Below are 19,801 nucleotides of genomic sequence, written 5' to 3'. Positions count from 1 at the left end.
TGGGGGGGGGGTCAATAATCTCCAAAAATTGCGTTACGTAATACTTGAACGCTCCCAAACTAAACAGGCTTTTATTTATTTACAATGTCACATGTCAATAAACACGCCAAGTTAGACATTTGACACTCACTGTCATATCCGCATAACCGCCACGCTAGTTCCTTTTCTGCAGATTGGGATGTTATCAAAAAACAACGATTAAACGATAAAAATTCAAAAAAATCTAATTGAATTCTTTTTGTTAGTAACCGAAAAGAAACTTACTCTAATCGCATTATAATCTTCAATTAATTAATAAGTCTTTATCGCATATCTAAAAATCTATGTCTTATATTAATTAGCTAAATATATAAAACTGCTTGATTTGTAATTACGGCAAGAGAGGCTTTATTTATTTTATACATATCTCAAAGTATCTATCTATCTAGTAAGATTGTTATAGGTTTCTTTTTTTTTATCGTTAAACCGTACACAAGAAAGCTGTATTTTTCAGTAAGATTATGCATTCGCTAATCTCAGAAACTACTGGTTCGAATTCATAGGGTAAGAATACGTATTAAGATACTTTTAAGAACAAGTTTAGCTATCGTCCTAAATTAACTGTTGTTCAAATTTCTCCGTTATTTATTGGTTCTAAAGGTCTAGCCTTTGAGGTATCAAGATTAAATTGAAATATTTTAAACGCTGTTGACTTGAAGGTCTTTGATAGGTCAGCTCTGGCTGTTTGGCGAGCTTATGCCTGAATAGTCTTTCCCAGGACTAGGGTCTCTAGTACAAGGGTCTGTTTTGTGATAGCCGGACTTCAGCCTGGATCTCAAACGACCAACGACCACGACCAATCGTGTAACAATGTTGGGCGATGTTTTCTACTTTTAATAGAAGCATTAATACCTAAATAAAATTGAGGTTGTATCTCAGTATATATAAAGAAAAATTATCTTCGTTTGAGGCTCCTTCACGCCTAAACCACTGATCGTATCGACATGAAACTACTGCCATTCGATGCGAAATTTTTCCTAGATGGTTTATGGCTATTTACTATTTAAATTCCGCGGAAACATTCGGGGAGGCTTCCTAGAACCTCAAAACGTCAAAATCTGTTAAAAACTCGATTTTCGAAAATTTTCAATTTTCTTAGCGGGAAGTTAAAAAGAAGAATGATAAAAATATATCATAATCAAAATCAAAATCAAATAACAATTTTTAAAACCCACTCTCGATCTATGTAACGAAATTCTATAATTTTTATGTCACCTATTGATTTTTATTTGGATACGTAAATCAGTCGTAAACTAGACAATACTAATAAAATCCTTACCTTTTATTCCGAATACACAATTCATTGTTAATTAACCCTAATCCGGCCTAGAGAATGTAACGGGTCTTTTGTATGAAACCCGTCAGGAGGTTTATAGAAGGTACCCTTATTAGTAAGGTATTAGTAGCGATAGAGCAGTATTGGCTTCAAGGGTACGGCTATCATTCTTGGCTGTGCACCCATAGACTTTATACGACTTTACACGCTCGTATGATGAAGGAAAGCAGCATGGCTTAGATCCAAAAAGTCGACGGCGTGTGTCAGGCACATGGGGCCGTGCAAGTTTTACGTAAGCACTAGGTATAGGTAGGGTCTTTGAGTTTCTTATTTGGTGATTACGTCAACAGTAATTATTTACTTTTTTACACATATTACCCACACATTGTCTATGGTTGAAAGTGAAATGCATTTTCGAGGATTCCTACAAAAAATTAGTACGTTTATGTACCTACTATTATTTTTGAGAGTATTGCTTACTTTTGCTGACAAGAGGGGGAGGGGGGATAAATTTCAGTAAAACTGCTTACATAATACTTGAACGGCCCCATGACCTGCCTATTAGAAAAAACAGATATTAAGTGATTACCGCCGCTTGGACACTTTCAATGTCTGAGATCTCGCAAGTGCGTTCCCGGCCTTTTATGTTACGTAAGACATGTCAAAATATTCAAGTTTCCTTTTATTAACCGCCTATTAGAAAAAAAAACAAATGATCACGAAACAGATATATATATATATATATGTAGAAGTCTGAGGCCCAAACTTACCTACTTAAACATACTTTTCGTAATCGCATACGTCAAGCTAATTAATGATTAATCAGTCGACTACGTCTCTTTCAGACATATTGCGGTATGAATTTCGATGTTTTTACAAACAAGAATTAATATTATATCTAAATAACGGCGCACAAAAGACACCAATAAGATTTGGACAGTGAGAAAAGTGTTATTGTAATCTGTATAAGACATGATTTTAAAAAGCGTTATAGAAAAATATAAATTAATCTTTAATTTATCAAAAACATTATTAAAAATATTGATTTTTGAACATCGGTCATCTGTTAAATTTTGACGTTTGACTTTACAAGCGTGGTAACGTCACAGGAACTAATACGACGCCATCTTGCCTAGTGACGCGTTTTGGCGGGATTAAGAACCCGCCAAATTATGAATTTTATAACGGAATTAACAATTTGTATAGCTTTTTTTATAACCAAATCTGAAATGACTTTTGAAATCTCGTCAAATAGCCTATTTTGTGACTAAGCAAACATAAAATTAAGCCGTTATAGAACAAAATCACAAAGTATGTATTGATATTTTTAATTGTGTAGCGCATTATGAATGTGCGCGAGCGCAATGTTATGCGATGTTTTAGAGTACAAAAAGGAATGGAAGGAAACAACAAACCTTAGGTATATTATTCCGAGTTTGAACAACACTTTTTCAATGGAACTCTTTGTTTGTGTGAGATTTGATTTTTTTAAATTTGCGGACCCAACATAAATAGACACGTTATTAGTTTCGTCGACGGGTTACATGGATAATAAGCGGTTTTTGAAAAATTATCAGAAATTTTTTAACACAATCACGTCTTACGAAACAGCCCACAGTCGTATTACCGGAGCATCAGAGACACGCGGAGCAAAACAACAATTACGACGCAATACCACGTGCTGGTATCGCTATCTCACTCCCACATATACAAGCGTACGTCTTTGCCGTAATAGCACAGAGTACTGTTGGATACAGTTATTAAATATTACATATATTTATTGAGATAATACAAACATTTTTTTAATTACAGAACAATAATGTCTGACTTAAAATTAAACATTTTACTATAAATTTGCTTAATGATTTAAGTATTTTTTTTCTAAAGCATATTTACAATACCACAACCACAAATGTTTAAAATCATATATTGTACAAATTATAATTACTATTAATATTTATACTATAAATATTATTTTATTTACAATAAGCACATTTTTCTGTACGTCTGTGATAACTATAACTACTCTGTAGCCTTCGTCGTACGCCTATCAGTTGACCTTCAAAGCGGAATATAGCCGTCCTTTTCTTTCTTTAGCATTCCAACCGTAAGAGTTTCTCACTCGCACGTAGTGGTACAATGCGTGGACACTTCAACACACCTCCCGCCAACTTCTGATAGCCTAGTATCTCGCGCGCTGAAGAAAAGGGTTTATCCGACGCCCAATGGCGCTAGAGCCCCTAGGATTTTCCGAATAATCGTTTTCCGCAAAAGCTTGCGACCAAAAGTTATAAAAAAACTTTTACGTTAAAGTTTAACTAAAGCTCGTTTGTGTTAGTCGTTATTTTTTATTTTTCATTTCCAAGTCTAATCTAGGGCAGTTAAATATCGTCGCCATCCTAGAATAATAACTACGCGACCGCGACGAAACGCAACGTGTTGTTATTGCGTAGATGTAGTGAAGCGTAACTTAAAAATAGTAACAGCGGCCGCAGCCCACTAGAGCGAGTTTAATTGAAGTGGCATAGAAAAGTCTTTTACAGCTAAATGTCCCACAACAAAAGGAACCACGTAGGTTAACGACAACCAAATAAAAAAAAATGTGTGCGTGTACTAGGTGTACACACGTAAGAGGTGAAACTTCTTTATGACCTTATTTTTCGAAAAATGATCTACTATAGGTATGCAACTTTACAGAAATTGGTTAAATAAAGTTAAATTAGATAAAGTTTAACAAAAGGCTTTTATTATCATAGACATGAATACAAATACAATTATTTCATTTTAACTTATTACTGTACCTACTACTATGTAGTACTAAGATTATTACAGAATTTCATTAATTGTAATAGAATTATTAGTATTACTATCATTGTTATCGTTATTATATATTTTTGTTACTAATGGCTTCGAATCTCTTCGGATCAACCGTGGTAGGGACAAGAAAAAGATGGCGCGTAACCGAAAAGTGTGACAAATGTGTGTAAATATTTTTCCATGGCCGATAAAGAAGTTTGACTTCAAAAAGCAACATGGCGCGTAACCTGCTACAAAATTTCTCCCATACGTCGATAAAGAAGTTTCACTTCAAAAGATGGCGCGTAACGGAAAAATGTGACACAACGAAAAAATGTTACACTACATTTTTTTCCAACCCCGATAAAGAAGTTTCACTTCAAAAATTCATTTCGTTTCATTAATTTATTATATCTATGTTAACAGACTAATTATTTTTACAAAATGTCAACGTCATATACTTACACAGAGTAGATTAAAAATGACGTTCATATGCGGGTCAAAAATGCAGAATATTATGACTGGTATGGGTTTGTATGTGTGAGTCTATCCCCCGCATGGAGGGTCGTGAGTGAGGGAGCATATCTTAGGGTCTGGTGCTTAACTAGGGTTGTTAACTATATTTTGTACAAATATTTATGATAAAAACAAATAACATATCGTGTTTACCGAACATTGTTCATGTTAACTTTTTTAATTCTTAAAAATATTTCTTATTTCTTACCTTTATTAAGAATATACATATATCATACTAGCAGACCGGCCAAGCGTTGCTGTGGCTAAGGTTTTTGTTATATCAGATAGTAGCAAACTATTCAAGGGAAACGGTAGGAGAACACCAGTCATGGGGACCACCATGCTTTTTTGGTGGTTACGCCATTAAATTGTAGCTTATGTGAAACGTTGGTACTTTCAACAGCGCCATCTGTTAGAATTGTGACTTTCAAATAATAAACAAATATTTTGCAATAAAATAATATTGCAGGTATAAATTGAGATGTAAGCTATCCTATCTTTTAAGTTGGATCAAACTACACACGGTGTGCAAATTTGATTGATATCGGTTCGGTAGTTTAGGAGTCCATAGCGGACAATCAACGTGATACGTAATTTATTTATATTAAGATATGCCTTGTGGTTTTGTTAGAATATTTATTTTGTTACTCATTACTCTCATGAGGAGTGTGTTTAGAGTAGTTGTTCGGATTAATACTAGCAGCTGAGTTTCATTATCGGACGTCAAGGCAGAATTTAAAATTTCACCCGCATCACCTTGACGCCAAAGTTCCACAACTAAGCGTTTTTAAGGCAGTAGTTGCCGCGCACCACCACTATGTAGAACCAACTACCCACAGAAGTTTTGTCGAACCAATTCGACTTAGGGTCGACTAAGGCGAGCAACGCATTTGCGAGCCTTTTGATAATGTGACTATGGGCGGCGGTATCACTTTACGGTTTCATAGAAAAAAAACATGACTACTGCGAACAGATTCCCTCTATGATAAACAAATAAGGTAAAAAAGTGTAGTAGACAAAGTATCATTTTTCAATGCTCTATAGCTTTTTTATGCCATTTTATGTCTGCCTTTGCGTGTATTCTCAAAATAGTCAGCCCTATTTGCGGGAAGCACGCCAAATGTTTGTGACGGCCGACCGGCCCGAATTGCTGCGACGTGATTAGAAATACTACAGCGACTAGACTATCATCACAATTTACTACATATTAGGTTGCATACGCGTGATACATGTAAGTACATACATTTTGTATGATAAATTAAATAAATTCAAAGATTGGTATAAAAGATGTTATACACAACCCAAAGAATGTCTCACATAATGATTCAAAATAGAAGGAATTTAAAAACCGTCGCAGATAAGAACGTCGTAAAATTAGCTGACGTTTCCTAACTGCGTTAAAACAGCGAAATGAGACCGATTTAGTATCCATGGAAACCGTTATGATGACATAAAATGGACATTCTATATTTAAATGTTATTGCGAAATATAGAACTACCCTCGTGACATCGGATTTTTTAAATTGGTATCTACTACTTATTTCTGCTTTGATCGTCGTTAAATTAAATATAAATCCCTAGCAGTAGGTATGTTAAATAAATGTATTCTAAACGTGATTATTATAAAATCGAAACTATAAGAAAAACCGCAAAATAGGGAAAACCGCTACTCAAGGAAAATAGCAATACTGCAATGGAAATTCACATACAATATGCAAGTTTTTCATTCAAATCATTTTTGTTTAGCGTGATCCCAAGAGAACCACATCGAATTTGCATAAACATTAACATAAACTCCTAAATCGGTATCGCTGTCGCTATTGGAAGTTACTGAGTACGGGCGCAGTTGTATAATTCATAATTCAGATAAATTAATTGTCCATACATCATTTATTTGCCAAGTATACATAAACTACATATTATATACAGATCATAAACCTTTTTTGATTCTTTTTTATATTTTTTTATTGGACAATTCACACCAATTGACCTAGTCCCATGCTAAGCTGGTGAAGCTTGTGTTATGGGTACTAGACAACGGATATACATACATATTATAGCTAGATAGACATATAAATACATATTTAAACACCCAAGACCTAAGCACAACACCAAATGCTCATCACATCGATGTTTGTCTCAGCCGGGGATCGAACCCGGGACCCATGGATTCGCAGTCAGGGGTACTAACCACTAGACCAATGAGCCGTCAACGTCATGATTGTTTGATTAATATCTGTAAAATTTGTATCATATTGGCGTTGTTATTTGTTGGTCGTTTTTCTCGCGATGCCACGCTCAACATTTTACGCCGTTCTCTTGCCTCCGTCAATGTTCCAGCAATTTTGGAGCCAACAGGCATCGCAAGAGACGATGGCAAGCGGCCGGATGAAATGTCTTTGATCCCTTGATAAATGGGACGGGCTTTAGTATGGGATGCTACTGGTGTGGACACGTTTGCACCGTCTCACCTTCTTCGGACAAGCAGTTGGGGCGGCCGCAGAGCAGGCAGAAAACAATAAACGGCACAAATATAAGTCTTTCTTCCAACTTCGATTTTGTTCCCTTTCGAGTAGACTCTTGGGCTGTGGGGTTCAAGTGCACTGGCGCTTATTAAAGGTTTAAGTTGGCGCCTAGTAGATAGTCCCGGTGACCCCAGAGCTGGCATTTTGCTGGCTCAACGAATAAGTATCGTAATGCAGTGAGGAAACGCTGCCAGCGTTAAGCTGACCATAGACAGACCGCAATGCAGTCGACTACGACTGCTTGGAGCAATTGTGTTCGACCGCAAAATAATACTGATGCGAGTTCATTTACAGATGGATTTCGATGAAGAATCACTGCTACTTGTACTATTATTACGCAAGCGTAGGCGTAGAAGACACCGAAATATGTGGGTGCGTGCAATACTACAATCAAGAGAACAGCATGGAATATTTCATACTTTGTATCCCCAGCTGAGAGAAGACACTAAAAGTTTGTCAACTACTTTAGAATGTCCGTGGTTTCATTTGATGAATTAGTTAGTATTTTATTTGTGGGAAAGGCGCGCGGTCGGCAGCAACCGCTTGTAGCGGTCCGTGTATGGTGGGTCCGGCAGCTCTAAGCAGTCGACCGCACGCCGAAACTCGACCGCAGAGAGACTGCTCCGACCGCTCAGGAACTGCTCGAGCGGTCCGTGTATTGCGGATATGAATTTAGTATGGAAACTGCAGATTGATGTGCGGCGACCGCTTAGAGCAGTCGGTATCGGCTGCAACATGCGGTCCGTCTACCTATGGCCAGCAGAGGTACACTGCCACAGGGACCAAACTTTTTAAATTTGATTTGATTTTCTTTTTAATTTGTATTATTACTTTAAAGAAAATCGTAAATACTGTATACTTGATTGTAAATAAAATTAATGTTTCCCAAATAACTTTATAAATTATACTTTCATTGTCAATGTTATTTAAAGAGCCGTACATACAAAATATAACCAGTGACATTAACCAAAGCTGGGCAATATTATATCTAGCACTTGACAGAACAACATGAAATTTTGTATGTACTTGTTAATTTATGTACATGAAATTAATGTTACATACAAATTAAACAACTGATGTTCCTGTTTGTGAATATTAATTTTTATAGAACAAAGAAGCTGATTCTCGCGACTTCATTAGGTTTCTTCTTTCGCAATAATAGTTAGTAATGATAAAATCGGTTTAAAGAAATAAAAAATGCTAACACATTATAATAAGACAAAAATAGTATTAAGTTAATTTATTATTGAAATATATATGAAAGTAGAATGTACCTCTCATATATTCTCTTGTTCGTAATCTGTTAGGTATGTATATATCTTAATATATATAAATTACGTGTCACGTTGTTTGTCCGCGATGGACTCCTAAACTACCGAACCGATATCAATCAAATTTGCACACCGTGTGTAGTTTGATCCAACTTAAAAGATAGGATAGCTTACATCTCAATTTATATATTTTTTTATTTTTTTTCAAAATGTTTGTTTATTATTTGATAGTCACAATTCTAACAGATGGCGCTGTGTTGAAAGTACTAACGTTTCACATAAGTTACAATTTAATGGGATAACCACCAAAAAAACATTGTGGTCCCCATGGCTGGTGTTCTCCTACCGTTTCCCTTGAATAGTTTACTAATATGTAATATAACAAAAACCTTAGCCACAGCAACGCTTGGCCGGTTTGCTAGTATATATATATATATTTACTACGTAATAGTTACTATGTAATTTTATACCTAAACTGCGGAATTCACTAATGAGCATCAAACTTTTTGTTTACATTTACCATCAAAAGGCATTCGACGATCAATTCTAAACCGGTAGAAATATATCAAAAACAATTCATATTTCTGTCATTTGCCCCCAACGTTGTCAACCATTGCGGTTAAAGTGAGTTACATTTAAATGGAAAAATCAACCTTATCACAAAGACATAGAGATCACTTTCTTTCGACGTTAAAAGAAATGCGTCATGCTAAACAATAATCTCTCCTTGAATTTATGTGAGCCTGGTATTTAAAAGTGAACCTTATTCTAGGAACCATAGAGTAGAGAAACAGTAAAGAAAATAATCAAAAAAAGCAATAATGTGTTTATAGCTGGAGGGTCGCATAAGGTGTTTATGGTTCGAATTCCCGATATTGTTTGTGAAAATATCAATATAGGTTTATACTTAGGTAGGTACCTACCTAACGTTAAGTACGGTGTTACCCCTTAATTAAATAACAGTCATTTTTTAATTTATTCGTTTAGGAAAACTGTGCTACGCTGAACAACTGAACAAAATTTCATGTATGGATATTTAATGGAAAGGAAAAACATACAGAAATTTCCTTTTTTTTATAAAATGAAATCGTAGTTTTCTTTAAATATGAACTAACCTTATGCACATTTCGCATGTCTAATAGTCATAAGCGTACGTGACGCGAATTGAAAGTAAAATAAACATGTCAAGTGCGTGTCGGTTATTGCTTTATTAGAGGTTCCGGTATTTTGATAAATAAAATATTTATTTTTAAAAATAGCATGCTGGAGTTTGGAGTTAGTGAAACTAGTGTAGTGTAGTGAATATAAGTGCGAGTGCGTTATCTCGGACACACGGTTATAGTGCAAAATTATTACAGCACACTAAGACTAAATCAGAATTAGCTGATTAAGCTATCGTGGTTACATACGTCAGCATAATTTTGTATAGGCTAGATTCATATAACTCTACCTTTTTTAGACTTCATAGTAAGAACAAACTTAAAAATTATCAAAATTTCTTCAAATCATTGCAGCATTCATAAAAAATCAAGTTATTCATAATGTTGATCGGAACATTAAGTGTTACGAGTTCTGTTTTTTTCTCCAGATGTCTACGACCCATCGAACATACAAATTATATATTATGTCCTGATGTTTTACCGCTACTAACCATTTAAGACAAGTTAAACATCTTATTGCAGACAGACATAACATTTATTACTTACAAAAACCACAAAATAATAAGAATCAAAAAAGAAAAATAATGTAATAATAATAATAATACCTGGTAGAAAAAATAATAATAGTAAAAATTAAAAGTGTAAGTAAAGAAGTATTGGAAGATTTGTGTGTAAGTAATAAGGTAAATAAAAAAATAAGAATAATTCTTACTATCGTGGGTCCTTTTGAAAAACGTTACGTTACGTGGCGGGAATTGAATTACGCGTTAATACTATTTTCGACTTTCCAGTACTTTACACCACATAATGGTAACTTTTAGGTATAAAGAGTCACTAGGTGGTCACGAAACGTTTTACTAGGTACAAAAAACGTTACGGCGCGTTACATGGGGGGGGGGTCAATAATCTCCAAAAATTGCGTGACGTCATACTTGAACGCTCGCTTACCTAGGTATGTATATGAATTGTTTTAAATTAAAAATGAGGGGGAACCCTAAATCGTTTGTGAAAATTCTTCAAGCTATAAAAGCTGTCCGCAATTTATCGTAATTGTAAACTCTGATTAGCATGTAATTGGCTCGCCTGCAGTGCCTACTGCCTACATCCGGTACGATTCTTATCTAGCACTACCTGCGTCTGAGTAGACTTTATTGTTTTATTAAATCAAATCTAATTGGACAAATGACTTCTAAATTATATTTACTACTAGAATTAATTATTCTGTATAATGTATAGTTTTAATGTAGTTCGCAATATGTAAATTATAATGAGTTTTTAAAAAAATTACCCTAAATATTATGATATTTTACAAGACAGGTGTAAACGACATATGTATGAGCAATTACTAATTAAATACACCTTGCAATAAAATTTAAAATTTTAATCATAACTCGAAGGGTTATTGATTACTATTGTACATTAATTATTCGACATTTTACCTTCTAAATTGAGAAAAACCACTTTTGTTTCAGTTTCGTAATCATCTGTTTTTTTTTTGTAATAAGCAAGTAGGTGATCAGCCTCCTGTGCCTGACACACGCCGTCGACTTTTTGGGTCTAAGGCAAGCCGGTTTCCTCGCGATGATTTTCTTCACCGTTCGAGCTAATTTAAAATGCGCACAGAAAGAAACTTCATTGGTGTACTGCCGAGGACCGAACCTACGACCTCAGGGATGATGGTCACACGCAGAAGCCACTAGACCAACAGTGCCATATACATTTACTAGCAGACCGGCCAAGCGTTGCTGTGGCTAAGGTTTTTGTTATATTACGTAGTAGTAAACTATTCAAGGGAAACGGTAGGAGAACACCAGTCATGGGGACCACCATGCTTAATTGGTGGTTATGCCATTAAATTGTAGCTTATGTGAAACGTTGGTACTTTCAACACAGCGCCATCTGTTAGAATTGTGACTATCAAATAATAAACAAATATTTTGCAATAAAATAATATTGCAGGTATAAATTGAGATGTTTATGTCAATCTTTTAGGTATGTTATATCAAACTGCACACGGTGTGCAAATTTGATTGATATCGGTTCGGTAGTTTAGGAGTCTATAGCGGACAAACATCGTGACACGTAATTTATATATATTAAGAAAGGCAGATCTAATACCTTCCCATCATTCGTAGAAGCATTAATTAACAGTTGCAACTCATAGTCTCTGAGATTTACGACTTCTTTATCACATGGTGTCTATTTTTACACGCTTTATATTAGCTTCACCTGTATGTATGTATGTATGTAACCGACTTCTTCGGACTCGTTATTTGTGTCCAAGGCATGCTCGTTTCCACAGGATTCCTTCACCGTACAAATAAGTGTTTTTATAGATAGCTTCTCCAATTTGAGATAAATGTATTTGCATTATTCAAATTCCCATCCATTCTAAGGCATTTGCCAATGACAAAAATCTGTACTTTATTTATTTTATGAAATTTTACGTTCAAACAAATTCTATCGAAGAGTAGGTGTTATTTACAGCCTAGTAACCGTATATTAAATATATTCATAACGTAGTAACATATGTTGAACAAAGAACACACAATGTACAAGAAATCTGCTTCCTGTGCAAAATCGTAGTAAAATCTAGGTGAAATAGATTATAGTAACATTAGAGTTAACTGCGTACTCGTGTAATTATATACAGGCGTGCCATTAGCATATAATTGTCGGATGCGAATCGCTCTTGGTCATAAATCTCAAAGACTATGCGTTGCAACTATAAATTAATGCTTCTACGAATGATGGGAAGTATTAGAACAGCCTATAAATGTATATGAGAGTGATGCTGGCCTTGTGGCTTCAGCATGCGACTCATCCCTGAGGTCGTAGGTTCGATCTCCGGTAGTTCACCAAACTTTCTTTCTATGTGCGCATTTAACATTAGCTCGAACGGTGAAGGAAAACATCGTGAAGAAACCGGGTTGCATAAGTTAGACACAATAAGTCGACCGCGTGTGTCAGGCACAGGAGGCTGATCACCTGCTTGCAAATTAGATTGATAAATCATGAAACATATACAGAAATCTGAGCCCCACACCTAAAAAGGTTGTAGCGTCTATTCCATGTTACGCTACCTTCACGATAACTTTCTATACTTCAAAACAATTAAAATAAACATATCTATAAATTTTCTTTAATTACGTAAAGTTTCATTAAAAATGTTAAGAATCCGATACTTTTTTTATCGTCTGTAAATGAGGTTTGAATTTTAAACACCGACAAACCAATCGCGGCGCCTCATTTAAAAATATTTATGAATGGACTACAGTGACCTTTAACGTCAACTGGTTACGTTAATTAAATACTGGTTCGAACATATATTGATATCATCACGTACCAGTAGAGAGAAACGATTGCGTAACTTATATAAAAACATTTATTATGGTGGTTATAAATAAGAATATGTACTTCAAAGTGTTGAAGGAACTAAATATAACGAACAGTTATTCGTATATTTTAAATAAAAGATCCTTGGTACAGGACACCAAGGACGGGATATTTTTCTATGATTTTCTTGTACATAAAAAAATTGGCACTATTTTTTATAAATATCGCAACGTTGTAAATACATAGTGTTACCAGGCTCTTAGAACTAACGAAGATGTAGATTATTGTATATATGTTGCTTACGTTGCGAACAGAACCTCAAGTGTAGGTATGAAAATTTACAACAGATGAAAGGAAATCTTCTATTTCATCAACAACAAAGATCCTTCAACCCAAAGGACATTGTGGATATTTTATTTATTAAATTTTACTTTTATTTATTACGATATATTTTACGACTAATTCATTCATCTACTGTTCTCGTGAACTCTGCTTTGTTTAGGGAATATTTGGCATAATTAATTTTTAATTTAATTTCCACGGTAGGCTACCGTAATATCTGTTTGTAAAAATATGATAAACTTACCAATATCATGTAGGCGGTGGTTGTCTTTTTGTGAGAGTGCAGCGAGTAGACCGGCATCACCGACGCGTTGCCGCGCAACCGCTATCCCCACGGGAATCGACCCTTGAAGAAAAGAAAATATTGTATATTGTTTTTGGGAACATAAAATCTACTAATTTTACCATCGATCATGCATGAAACCGTTTTTGATTATAAATAACGCTTTATGTATAAAAAAATGCGGTTATAATATTTTTTTTTTAAATATACTTGATGTGTTCTTCCTCTGACATCATCATACTCCTTTGGTGACGTAAATAGAGTTAACTGAACCGTTATTTGTACGGTACAACTACTAGGCGATAATAAATTACAAAGAGATACAATATTGTTCGACTGTAGAGTGTTTGTCGTTCTTATCTTGTCTCTCTGTTGGATGACCTCGTTTCTCAACCTTCACCGTGATAATACCTACACAAAATGTTGCTTTCCATTGACCAGAACAACAGAAAGTATAAAAAGTGGAACGCGCCCAATACTTAAGTTATTTTTTATTCGATTTCATTTTCATTAGGTATTGTGGTTATGTACTTATTATAATTAGGCAATTGCTTAATAAATACCTATAAGTTGCATTATATTCACTTCGGAAATTGCATTTAATAACGCACTGTTAAAATATATAACGACTACTATCTACAAATTATATTTTAATTTATTGAAATTGTTGTACTTTTTACACTTTTCCCAATACCAGAAATCTATATATGTATATAAAAATGAAACCCGTTTTCCGTTGTCACGACATAACATGAAAACGGCTTGACCGATTTGTCTGATTTTTTTTTATAATATTCCTTGAAGTACGAGAATGGTTCTTACGGAGAAAAAAAAAATTAAATATTGAGTAAAAAAGTCTAAAAACAACACTTTTCTACATTCCCATACAAAATATTCGTAATAATACTTAAAAGTCAATTTGAACTTTAAAACCATAACATAAAGTTCAAGTTTTAGGTGAGGGGTTCCGGGAAGGTAAATTTTTATTTTTTGACATAATGTATTTGTTGTCTTATCAACTTTTTTTTATATCTTACTAGCTAGACCGGTGTCCCGAATAGCAGAATAAGTATTTAAAAAAAATAAAGAATCGACTGTTAGGCGGTACGATGTTCGCCAGGCCAGCTAGTATAAAAATAAAAATAGTAAAGTTTAAAAGACACTCACCATTGTTCAGAGACACAGGAATCGTGGGCTGTTCAGGCTTATTGCCAGGAGAGGCCTGCTCTAGTTTCACAGCCACCAGCTCTGACATGTGGACGTGCTGGGGTTCCCGTTTCACCTGCACTTGGACATTCTGTCCAGCCACACCTAGCCACGTCACAGGATTAGTTCGACTGCAGCCGCCATCCGTGTGGATAACCTACATAGAATAGTACTAGGACTTAATGATTGGCGTGTAGGTTGCATTTATTATGTACATTTTGATGTTTCATTGATAGACATTGATAACAACAACTAACAAATACTGTTAATTAAACACAAATAACGCATTTAAATGTAAATATATAGTTTTAATTGATTACAACTCCAATGCCACCCGGAATCAATAAGGTTGTATAGGAAAAGGAGGGATATTTGTATACCTAGTTTTAGTTTATTGGTCGTGCTAGTTCTTTCGGAAATAGGAGGGAGCTATTAAAAGATCTAACCGCCCTAGATTGCGGAAAGCGTTTCGTTCTATGTATTTGTATAAAGATTAATCAATATGTTTTTTAAATAGTATGATTGGTTGGCTTTTAAAGAAAGTAAGAGTAACAGTAGGTATAAAAAAGGGTGCATGTACTTTTGTACGCGCGTAAGAAGTTATACTTCTTTGGCATTATTAAAAATAGTTTATGATTGCATGCAAATAATTAATTACAATTAAATAATCAAAGACTGGAAAAGCCAGTCATTATAGTCAATAAAGTTCAGTTGACATTTGATAATTAAATAAATAATTATTTATTATAATTCTCTTACATTAAGTGTAACATAAATTCTATTATTATTCGAAGGTTGTTTTTAAATTATGTCTAATGCCGTAGCATCTTCCGTGGGCAACTTCATTCTGTTAATTTTGTGTCACGGTGCGCGCGCATCGTAAAATTTCACTCTCATCAATGTTTCATAACGCGCCTAAAGAAGTACAACTTCAAAAATATATATTACCTTCTTAGGTGAATTAGTAAGACATGTGTTGCAGGTCCGCTTCGCCTGTTCAGTTTTGATAGACAAAGGCTGCATCATATTGACACCTTCAATAATCTGTCGTTGGTCTGGGCAGCAAAGAGATTCTGGCATACATTTGCCCAATTTGGCCTCTTCCATTTTACTACCGTCCCTGTACAAAAATAATAAATAAAATACATCCAGATACATATTTCAATAATATATTTTATTATCATAATCTACCAATTGAATATTGTTGTTACAAGTTGAGGGCAGAAATAGTTTTTTTTAAATCGATAAAGCAAACTAAATAACCATTCCTACAACTTCATATACTCCGCATACATTTTTGGGTCTCGTTCAATGAAAACTAAGTAAACGATACAGGGAGTTCAAGTATTACGTAACGTACTTTGGGGGGGGGGGTCTTTTTGTAAAACATTACGATGCGGGGCGGGCATTTAATTACGCGTTATTGTTAATATTATTTTCTACTTACACCACATAATAGTAACTAAAGAGTCACTAGGTGGTCACGAAACGTTTTACTAGACTTGGGTACAGTACTGTACTTGGGTACTGAAAATCGTTACGGCGAGTCCATGGGGGGGGGTCAATAATCTCCAAAAATTACGTTACGTAATACTTTAACGCTCCCACAAGACAATTTCTTGGGCTGTTCTTTTCGATTAACTGATCTCTTAAACTTAGCTTTTAAATTAAATTCAAAAGTATTGTGTGAATTACGAAAAGAAAGAAAGTACTTACTTGTCAGCAAGCAAAAGGCGGTTGCAGTTGAGAAGTTCTAACTGCAATGGCGAATATGGCGAGTTTGGCGGCGGCGTTGGCACACCAAACGTGGACAGTGATGTTGAAAATAGGCTCTCCGTTACTGTAACAAAATTTATAATAAATAAGCAAGGTAAACAAATAAAAGCGAAACGCTTATAAATATCATGGGAGTCATTCAAACGTATTTAAAATTAATTTTAATTTTTTCATTAAAAGATTTTCACGAGGACCGCCATTTCTTAAGGTTAAGAGATATTTAATTACTTAGAAAATGAAATAACTTTAAATTATATTGTATTACTACAAATATACATTTAAAATACCTACTATACTAAAATCGAGCTACAATAAGTATACCAGCTTTATAGCGAGGCAAATGAGATTTATATAACTGACCAAGAACGAATTTTTGACAATTGTATTTGAAATAGTATTAGAAATAAAAGATCTTTTATGATTCAGACAACAAAAGGAACATTATCATCAACCAATTTCCAATAGCAAAGAAACGTAGTTTTTAGATTCTTACTCATTCGGATTCTAATTTTCGAGTTTGAATTGGCAATTATCGAATGAAGTTTATATTTACATCTGCACTCAGAATCAGTGGTAATGAACATTAAGAGGTTACTAAGGCCATTTAAATAAAATTACCATAGATCTAATTGCATGCTGAAAAACTTCACAGACTGCTTCTTTTTGATGAGTCGTCGTAATTGGGCATTTAATGTCATAAGCCAGTTACAATGTGATTTAAATTACTTATAATGTAAATTCATAATTAGAGATAATTTTATCGCCGATTGTGAGTACATATCAATATGATGCTACGTAGAATTTCAGCAGTGAATCCAAATTATTACATTAGGTATGTAACTGAATATAATGGAAGCAATTTTAATATTGGTAATTACGTCCAAGGATTAAAATTTAACAAAAAATAGGGTATGTATGCCCCAAGGGTGTATCTGTTTTAAACATCCAACGCAGCGAATTTATTAGTTGTGGAATGAGTTTTAAAACTAATGAAAAAAATATCGGTTGTCTGTAAAGTCGGTTTACTGACGATAGTTGAACGTGACAACGTCATAAGAAAATACTAATGGAATGGTTGCATTCTTCAAAATAAAATTTTAATTTTATTTGTTGGATAGATATTTTGTATGGATATAGAGAAGGAAGTAAATGGAAATCACAATTGAATTGATCAAGTTACATTTATTTGTACGCATAAATACAATTATGTCAATTTTTGTGTGCAAGCGAGAGCGCGGAACGAGTGCTCTCGCTTGCACTTCAAGCCTTAAATGGAACGCCTCGGAGGTAACGCCGCAAGAGTCATGTTTTTTCGTGCGTGCAGCCGGCTCCATCGAATTATAAGACGTTGTCACGTCAAAAGTCTCTTTATTAAACAAATAGTTACATTAACTTTAAAAGTATAATTTAATAACGTTAAAGATACCAGGATTAGTAAAGGGTTTTTGGTTCATAGATACATAAGTAGTAATTAAATAGTAACTGTATTTGCATACTTAAAATGTGCTTTATTTATTAATCGTTCTCTTAGTATGTTTAAATTACGGAATTTCTTCTGGACGAAGTTTACTCCCTAAAACGCATATTAAAATCCCATAATCTTGCTTTAATCTTTTGACGTAGCCGTGAATCAGTGTCTATTTCGGGTGTCCCTCGGGAGTCGGACCTTAATTAAGTTCGTGTCAAGCGCCCCAGGCAACACATGTAGAAATCCCATTTTAAAAATTAAGCCAGACAACGGGAAAATATTAGTTAAGAAAATTTCTATTATTGAAAAGAGCTTTTTCTTTATTAGAAGAGAGAAAGAAGACAGGGAAACAAACTATCTAAAAATGGAATTAAATCAAATAAATTAATTGTCTTTTTTGTTATGTATTTTAATAATAAAGGAATCTCATAAATTTGCCTGTCATGTGGTTTCATCATTGCTACCAGGGTAGCAGAAATAGCTAGAGGTCAACTACTATTAAATCCATTAAAATGCCATCCATGACGCACTAAAGAATGCAAACAATTCTCATAACGTATCAAATTCGTCGCGGTAATCAAATATTCTGAAATGAACTGAGTAGCCGGCACATCACTGCATTACACGCCTGACACTCCACAGATATTCTCTCCGTATAAGTAAATTAAAGATTAAGTACGATAAGAAGTAGATATGTCTATAGTCTATACTACTCAATGGACAGGAAATTTGACCGGTTAGCTATAGAATCTATTTATTAGGTTATGTAATATTCAAACCAAAATTAATGGCAGAAAGTTCTGTTATTTTAAATATTAAACTTAGGGAAATTTAATAAATTTGTGAATTGAAACTTCTTTAACGCGAGGGTAAAATTTTTACGGATGAAACGAAATAATAATAATATTAGCGTCACGAAGATGTGCAGCGTTTTTGTCAAAGAAAAGGAAGTGACCGATTGAAAGAGAGTGAGAAGAGTGACCTTTTCGTAAAGGGAATTTATAAAACATTAGTATTTTATGTTTTATGCAAAATAATTTATTGAAATCTCAAATGACGAAATGTAAATTAAAATGCCACGTATTTTTATTTTCTTTAGATTCCGCTAAGCAATAAATGATGATTTGAGTAGAAAGATTAGTTAACAGAGAACCAACCACCCGTGATTACGAAATGAACTTTTAGTACATTTTTAGTTAATTTATGAAGTTGGGTAATGACGACTTGTCCATTTATTTAAAAATGTTATGAACACAAAGTAAATGAATCACTAGGGCAACATGACAGTAGCTATAGTATACTAGCAATGTAGGTTATCGATTCTGTGAAACGAGTTTATAGGCAGTGATGCGCGAGCTATAATCTGTACACGACCACTCGTTATGAAGTGAATAAATCTGATGGACTGAACGATTTGGAACAGCGATGTCGTTGTCACTCAATCTGATCATGATGGACATATTTTTTTTATAAATCAACTAATAAAGAAACCTTTTCCCTATTACACAAAAAATTATTTCGAAATCATATACACAGAAACGCTTTTCAATTATTTTCATCATCATCATAAAAGGCCTTTATGATGATGATGAAAATGCGGCCCCTTCTGGGCCTCTTCCTCCGCAAGTATATTTCACCATCGCAATATAATTCGTGCTTCTTGCGTCTCCAACTCATCAATTTTTCGAGACTCCCACCAACAAATCCTCGGTCTACCGCATGTTCTATTGCCACCAGCAGTTCAGTAAGGACCTTGGGGTTCTGTCATCATTCGATGCACATATCCCAAACACTTGAGCCTGTTGCA

The 19,801-nt window shown here is 34.4% G+C and overlaps 1 protein-coding gene across 2 annotated transcripts in view; it reads right to left on the bottom strand.

The window, feature by feature from the left end:
- Window positions 1–19,801, bottom strand: part of LOC125049920 (protein winged eye) — an 88,521-nt gene that overhangs the window by 17,210 nt on the left and 51,510 nt on the right. For both annotated transcript variants that reach the window (XM_047649445.1, XM_047649446.1), the window contains exons 4-7: window positions 16,467–16,590; window positions 15,699–15,870; window positions 14,712–14,907; window positions 13,506–13,607 (exon numbers count right to left, since the gene is read on the bottom strand). In XM_047649445.1, coding sequence (XP_047505401.1) covers window positions 13,506–13,607; window positions 14,712–14,907; window positions 15,699–15,870; window positions 16,467–16,590 — 594 coding nt within the window. The remainder of the gene's footprint in view (window positions 1–13,505; window positions 13,608–14,711; window positions 14,908–15,698; window positions 15,871–16,466; window positions 16,591–19,801) is intronic.

Source organism: Pieris napi, chromosome 5, assembly GCF_905475465.1.
Source record: "Pieris napi chromosome 5, ilPieNapi1.2, whole genome shotgun sequence".
Taxonomy (NCBI): domain Eukaryota; kingdom Metazoa; phylum Arthropoda; class Insecta; order Lepidoptera; family Pieridae; genus Pieris; species Pieris napi.
Note: the sequence above shows the minus strand (reverse complement) of the source record. Positions and strands in the feature narration are given on the sequence as shown.